This window comes from Oncorhynchus kisutch, unplaced genomic scaffold, assembly GCF_002021735.2.
Source record: "Oncorhynchus kisutch isolate 150728-3 unplaced genomic scaffold, Okis_V2 Okis01b-Okis20b_hom, whole genome shotgun sequence".
In the NCBI taxonomy this organism is placed as follows: Eukaryota; Metazoa; Chordata; class Actinopteri; order Salmoniformes; family Salmonidae; genus Oncorhynchus; species Oncorhynchus kisutch.
The window spans coordinates 15,468,913-15,476,412 of NW_022261978.1; the positions used below are offsets into that span (position 1 = coordinate 15,468,913).

General features: G+C 44.0%; 1 protein-coding gene across 1 annotated transcript in view; it reads left to right on the plus strand.

Moving 5' to 3' along the window:
- The first annotated feature begins 521 nt into the window (after window positions 1-521).
- Window positions 522-7,500, plus strand: part of LOC109888149 (synaptogyrin-3-like) — a 27,910-nt gene continuing 20,931 nt past the window's right edge. Inside the window, exon 1 of the mRNA XM_031811587.1 lies at window positions 522-815. Within this exon, the coding sequence (XP_031667447.1) occupies window positions 711-815 (105 nt within the window). The 5' untranslated portion in view covers window positions 522-710. The remainder of the gene's footprint in view (window positions 816-7,500) is intronic.

Sequence of the window (7,500 nt, forward strand, 5' to 3'; positions counted from 1 at the left end):
AGAGAGAAGGGAGAGAGAGAGAGAAGAGAGATGAGAGAGAGAGAGAGGAGAAATAGGAGAGAGAGAGGGGACGAGAGAGGGAGAGAAGGAGGAGGAGAGAGGGGGGAGAGGGAGTGGAGGGAGGGAGGAGAGAGAGAGAGAGAGAAGATGGAGAGAGAGCGAGAGAGAAGGAGGAGAGAGAGAGAGAGAGGAGAGGAGACACACGAGAAGAGAGAGAGGAGAGAGAGAGAGAGAGTAGTAGTGTGTGCAGGTGTCACTCAAAACAGGGGACTTTCACTGTTGAGTGAAAAGTTAAAACAATTAATTCTTATTGCACTGTTGTCAACGTAGCCTAGAATACTAAACACCAGACAGAGAGTTTATTTGGCTCTATCAATCATTAGTAATTAATCCAAGACTGTATTTCCAGCCAACAGGGCCTCTCTGCCCAGGTTTGCACTGTCTGACGTTATTTAATAGCTATTCGGTTCCCAACAGGAAGAGACACCGGGGCGCTGTAGAGCCGTTCAGTGAGTGTGCGCGTTGGGCTCCGGTGTGAATCACAGCAGCAGTTCTGCGACGTGACGAGGTGGGCGCCAGCCGCAATGCGAGACCAGACCGGAGGACAGGATAGGATATCTCAACGCAACTGAAACTAGGAGGAGTAACGGATAAATAAAGAAGACATTTAAAACCGATAGATAAAATAGATAAAGGAATTAGACGGAGGGATGGAGCCGGTGGGCTCGTTTCTTCCCGGTAAATCCGGGAGCTCGCACTTTGATCCGGTGGTCTTTGTCAAACAGCCGCGGACCATCCTCAGACTACTGTGCTGGGTGAGACAGACCACCGAGACGTATGTGTGTAACCTGCCTGTATATATAGGAGTCTATAATGTCTATAAAAGATCCTCATCGCTGTAATATCAGACTGTGCGTCATCCGGTTCTAAAACCGTGTTTGTTTGTTCGTCCGGGTGTTTTTTCCCCGTTGTCATCCTCCGTCTCCGGGGATTAGGCCAACATCCCCACCAACATGGAGGGAGAGTCTCGCTCCGTTCCTTTAAAACACCGTCTCTCTGTGTTTTGTGTGATGTCGGGATCGGTTACCGCAAAGAGCCAACAGTAAAACCATTTACAGAAGGCGAACAATGTTATTATGACAACGCTTAGGTGATGAGTAATGCTGTCTGTGTGACCATAATATAACATTGGGCTATATGGCCAATATAACAGTATAACAAAGAGATGGGAATGGCTAGATTTAGCTATTGTCTGACCTAGCTGGTTTATAATGACACAGGGGGTAATGTTGTCTGGACCTAGCTGGTTTATATGACACAGGGGGGGTAATGTTGTCTGACCTAGCTGGTTTATAATGACACAGGGGGTAATGTTGTCTGACCTAGCTGGTTTATAATGACACAGGGGGTAATGTTGTCTGACCTAGCTGGTTTATAATGACACAGGGGGTAATGTTGTCTGACCTAGCTGGTTTATATAGTTTATAATGACACAGGGGGTAATGTTGTCTGACCTAGCTGGTTTATAATGACACAGGGGGTAATGTTGTCTGACCTAGCTGGTTTATAATGACACAGGGGGTAATGTTGTGCTGACCTAGCTGGTTTATAATGACACAGGGGGTTAATGTTGTCTGACCTAGCTGGTTATATAGTTTATAATGACACAGGGGGTAATGTTGTCTGACCTAGCTGGTTTATAATGACACAGAGGGGTAATGTTGTCTGACCTAGCTGGTTATAATGACACAGGGGGGTAATGTTGTCTGACCTAGCTGTTTTATAATGACACAGGGGGTAATGTTGTCTGACCTAGCTGGTTTATAATGACACAGGGGGGGTAATGTTGTCTGACCTAGCTGGTTTATAATGACACAGGGGGGGTAATGTGTCTGACCTAGCTGGTTTATAATGACACAGGGGGTATGTTGTCTGACCTAGCTGGTTTCTAATGGACACAGGGGGTAATGTTGTCTGACCTAGCTGGTTTATAATGACACAGAGGGGTAATGTTGTCTGACCTAGCTGGTTTATAATGCACAGAGGGGTAATGTTGTCTGACCTAGCTGGTTTATAATGACACAGGGGGTAATGTTGTCTGACCTAGCTGGTTTATAATGACACAGGGGGGTAATGTTGTCTGACCTAGCTGGTTTATAATGACACAGGGGGTAATGTTGTCTGACCTAGCTGGTTTATAATGACACAGGGGGTAATGTTGTCTGACCTAGCTGGTTTATAATGACACAGAGGGGTAATGTTGTCTGACCTAGCTGGTTTATAATGACACAGAGGGGTAATGTTGTCTGACCTAGTGGGTTTATAATGACACGGGGGGTAATGTTGTCTGACCTAGCTGGTTTATAATGACACAGGGGGGTAATGTGTCTGACCTAGCTGGTTTATAATGACACAGGGTGGTAATGTTGTCTGACCTAGCTGGTTTATAATGGACACAGGGGTAATGTTGTCTGACCTAGCTGGTTTATAATGACACAGAGGGGTAATGTTGTCTGACCTAGCTGGTTATAATGACACAGGGGGTAATGTTGTCTGACCTAGCTGGTTTATAATGACACAGAGGGGTAATGTGTCTGACCTAGCTGGTTTATAATGACACAGGGGGTAATGTTGTCTGACCTAGCTGGGTTTATAATGACACAGAGGGGTAATGTCTGACCTAGCTGGTTTATAATGACACAGAGGGGTAATGTCTGACCTAGCTGGTTTATAATGACACAGAGGGGTAATGTCTGACCTAGCTGGTTTATAATGACACAGGGGGTAATGTTGTCTGACCTAGCTGGTTATAATGACACAGGGGGTAATGTTGTCTGACCTAGCTGGTTTATAATGACACAGAGGGTGGTAATGTCTGACCCTAGCTGGTTTATAATGACACAGAGGGGTAATGTTGTCTGACCTAGCTGGTTTATAATGACACAGAGGGGTAATGTTGTCTGACCTAGCTGGTTATAATGACACAGGGGGGTAATGTTGTCTGACCAAGCTGGTTTATAATGACACAGAGGGGGTAATGGTGTCTGACCTAGCTGGTTTATAATGACACAGGGGGTAATGTTGTCTGACCTAGCTGGTTTATAATGACACAGGGGTAATGTTGTCTGACCTAGCTGGTTATAATGACACAGGGGGTAATGTTGTCTGACCAAGCTGGTTTATAATGACACAGGGGGTAATGTTGTCTGACCTAGCTGGTTTATAATGACACAGAGGGTAATGTTGTCTGACCTAGCTGGTTTATAATGACACAGAGGGGTAATGTTGTCAGACCTAGCTGGTTTATAATGACACAGGGGATAATGTTGTCTGACCTAGCTGGTTTATAATGACACAGGGGGTAATGTTGTCTGACCTAGCTGGTTTATAATGACACAGGGGGTAATGTTGTCTGACCTAGCTGGTTTATAGTTTATAATGACACAGGGGGGTAATGTTGTCTGACCTAGCTGGTTTATAATGACACAGGGGGTAATGGTGTCTGACCTAGCTGGTTTATAATGACACAGAGGGGTAATGTTGTCTGCCCTAGCTGGTTTATAATGACACAGAGGGGTAATGTAGTCTGACCTAGCTGGTTATAATGACACAGGGGGGTAATGTTGTCTGACCTAGCTGGTTTATAGTTTATAATGACACAGAGGGGTAATGTTGTCTGACCTAGCTGGTTTATAATGACACAGGGGGTAATGTAGTCTGACCTAGCTGGTTTATAATGACACAGGGGGTAATGTTGTCTGACCTAGCTGGTTTATAGTTTATAATGACACAGAGGGGTAATGTTGTCTGACCTAGCTGGTTTATAATGACACAGGGGGTAATGTTGTCTGACCTAGCTGGTTTATAGTTTATAATGACACAGAGGGGTAATGTTGTCTGACCTAGCTGGTTATAATGACACAGGGGGTAATGTTGTCTGACCTAGCTGGTTTATAATGACACAGAGGGGTAATGTTGTCTGACCTAGCTGGTTTATAATGACACCGAGGGGTAATGTTGTCAGACCCTAGCTGGTTTATAATGACACAGGGGATAATGTTGTCTGACCTAGCTGGTTTATAATGACACAGAGGGGTGATGTTGCCTGACCTAGCTGGTTTATAATGACACAGAGAGGGTAATGTTGTCTGACCTAGCTGGTTTATAATGACACAGAGGGGTAATGTTGTCTGACCTAGCTGGTTTATAATGACACAGGGGGTAATGTTGTCTGACCTAGCTGGTTTATAATGACACAGGGGGTAATGTTGTCTGACCTAGCTGGTTTATAATGACACAGAGGGGTAATGTTGTCTGACCTAGCTGGATTATAATGACACAGGGGGTAATGTTGTCTGACCTAGCTGGTTTATAATGACACAGAGGGTAATGTTGTCTGACCTAGCTGGTTTATAATGACACAGGGGGTAATGTTGTCTGACCTAGCTGGTTTATAATGACACACAGGGGTAATTTTGTCTGACCTAGCTGGATTATAATGACACAGGGGGTAATGTTGTCTGACCTAGCTGGTTTATAATGACACAGGGGGGTAATGTTGTCTGACCTAGCTGGTTTATAGTTTATAATGACACAGAGGGGTAATGGTTGTCTGACCTAGCTGGTTTATAATGACACAGGGGGTAATGTTGTCTGACCTAGCTGGTTTATAATGACACAGAGGGGTAATTTTGTCTGACCTAGCTGGATTATAATGACACAGAGGGGTAATGTAGTCTGACCTAGCTGGTTTATAATGACACAGGGGGGTAATGTTGTCTGACCTAGCTGGTTTATAGTTTATAATGACACAGAGGGGTAATGTTGTCTGACCTAGCTGGTTTATAAGGACACAGGGGGTAATGTAGTCTGACCTAGCTGGTTTATAATGACACAGGGGGTAATGTTGTCTGACCTAGCTGGTTTATAGTTTATAATGACACAGAGGGGTAATGTTGTCTGACCTAGCTGGTTTATAATGACACAGGGGGTAATGTTGTCTGACCTAGCTGGTTTATAGTTTATAATGACACAGAGGGGTAATGTTGTCTGACCTAGCTGGTTTATAATGACACAGGGGGTAATGTTGTCTGACCTAGCTGGTTTATAATGACACAGAGGGGTAATGTTGTCTGACCTAGCTGGTTTATAATGACACAGAGGGGTAATGTTGTCAGACCTAGCTGGTTTATAATGACACAGGGGATAATGTTGTCTGACCTAGCTGGTTTATAATGACACAGAGGGGTAATGTTGCCTGACCTAGCTGGTTTATAATGACACAGAGGGGTAATGTTGCCTGACCTAGCTGGTTTATAATGACACAGAGAGGGTAATGTTGTCTGACCTAGCTGGTTTATAATGACACAGAGGGGTAATGTTGTCTGACCTAGCTGGTTTATAATGACACAGGGGGTAATGTTGTCTGACCTAGCTGGTTTATAATGACACATGGGGTAATGTTGTCTGACCTAGCTGGTTTATAATGACACAGAGGGGTAATGTTGTCTGACCTAGCTGAATTATAATGACACAGGGGGTAATGTTGTCTGACCTAGCTGGTTTATAATGACACAGAGGGTAATGTTGTCTGACCCTAGCTGGTTTATAATGACACAGAGGGGGTAATGTTGTCTGACCTAGCTGGTTTATAATGACACAGAGGGGTAATTTTGTCTGACCTAGCTGGATTATAATGACACAGGGGGTAATGTTGTCTGACCTAGCTGGTTTATAATGACACAGAGGGTAATGTTGTCTGACCTAGCTGGTTTATAATGACACGGGGTAATGTTGTCTGACCTAGCTGGTTTATAATGACACAGGGGGGTAATGTTGTCTGACCTAGCTGGTTTATTGTTTATAATGACACAGGGGGTAATGTTGTCTGACCTAGCTGGTTTATAATGACACAGGGGGTAATGGTGTCTGACCTAGCTGGTTTATAATGACACAGAGGGGTAATGTTGTCTGACCTAGCTGGTTTATAATGACACAGGGGGTAATGTTGTCTGACCTAGCTGGTTTATAGTTTATAATGACACAGAGGGGTAATGTTGTCTGACCTAGCTGGTTTATAATGACACAGGGGGTAATGTTGTCTGACCTAGCTGGTTTATAGTTTATAATGACACAGAGGGGTAATGTTGTCTGACCTAGCTGGTTTATAATGACACAGGGGGTAATGTTGTCTGACCTAGCTGGTTTATAATGACACAGAGGGGTAATGTTGTCTGACCTAGCTGGTTTATAATGACACAGAGGGGTAATGTTGTCAGACCTAGCTGGTTTATAATGACACAGGGGATAATGTTGTCTGACCTAGCTGGTTTATAATGACACAGAGGGGTAATGTTGCCTGACCTAGCTGGTTTATAATGACACAGAGGGGTAATGTTGCCTGACCTAGCTGGTTTATAATGACACAGAGAGGGTAATGTTGTCTGACCTAGCTGGTTTATAATGACACAGAGGGGTAATGTTGTCTGACCTAGCTGGTTTATAGTTTATAATGACACAGGGGGTAATGTTGTCTGACCTAGCTGGTTTATAATGACACAGGGGGTAATGGTGTCTGACCTAGCTGGTTTATAATGACACAGAGGGGTAATGTTGTCTGACCTAGCTGGTTTATAATGACACAGAGGGGTAATGTAGTCTGACCTAGCTGGTTTATAATGACACAGGGGGTAATGTTGTCTGACCTAGCTGGTTTATAGTTTATAATGACACAGAGGGGTAATGTTGTCTGACCTAGCTGGTTTATAATGACACAGGGGGTAATGTAGTCTGACCTAGCTGGTTTATAATGACACAGGGGGTAATGTTGTCTGACCTAGCTGGTTTATAGTTTATAATGACACAGAGGGGTAATGTTGTCTGACCTAGCTGGTTTATAATGACACAAGGGGTAATGTTGTCTGACCTAGCTGGTTTATAGTTTATAATGACACAGAGGGGTAATGTTGTCTGACCTAGCTGGTTTCTAATGATACAGGGGGTAATGTAGTCTGAGCTAGCTGGTTTATAATGACACAGGGGGTAATGTTGTCTGACCTAGCTGGTTTATAGTTTATAATGACACAGAGGGGTAATGTTGTCTGACCTAGCTGGTTTATAATGACACAGGGGGTAATGTTGTCTGACCTAGCTGGTTTATAATGACACAGAGGGTAATGTTGTCTGACCTAGCTGGTTTATAATGACACAGGGGGTAATGTTGTCTGACCTAGCTGGTTTATAATGACACAGGGGATAATGTTGTCTGACCTAGCTGGTTTATAATGACACAGGGGTAATGTTGTCTGACCTAGCTGGCTTATAATGCCACAGGGGGTAATGTTGTCTGACCTAGCTGGTTCATAATGACACAGGGGGTAATGTTGTCTGACCTAGCTGGTTTATAATGACACAGGGGGTAATGTTGTCTGACCTAGCTGGTTTATAATGACACAGAGGGGTAATGTTGTCTGACCTAGCTGGTTTATAATGACACAGAGG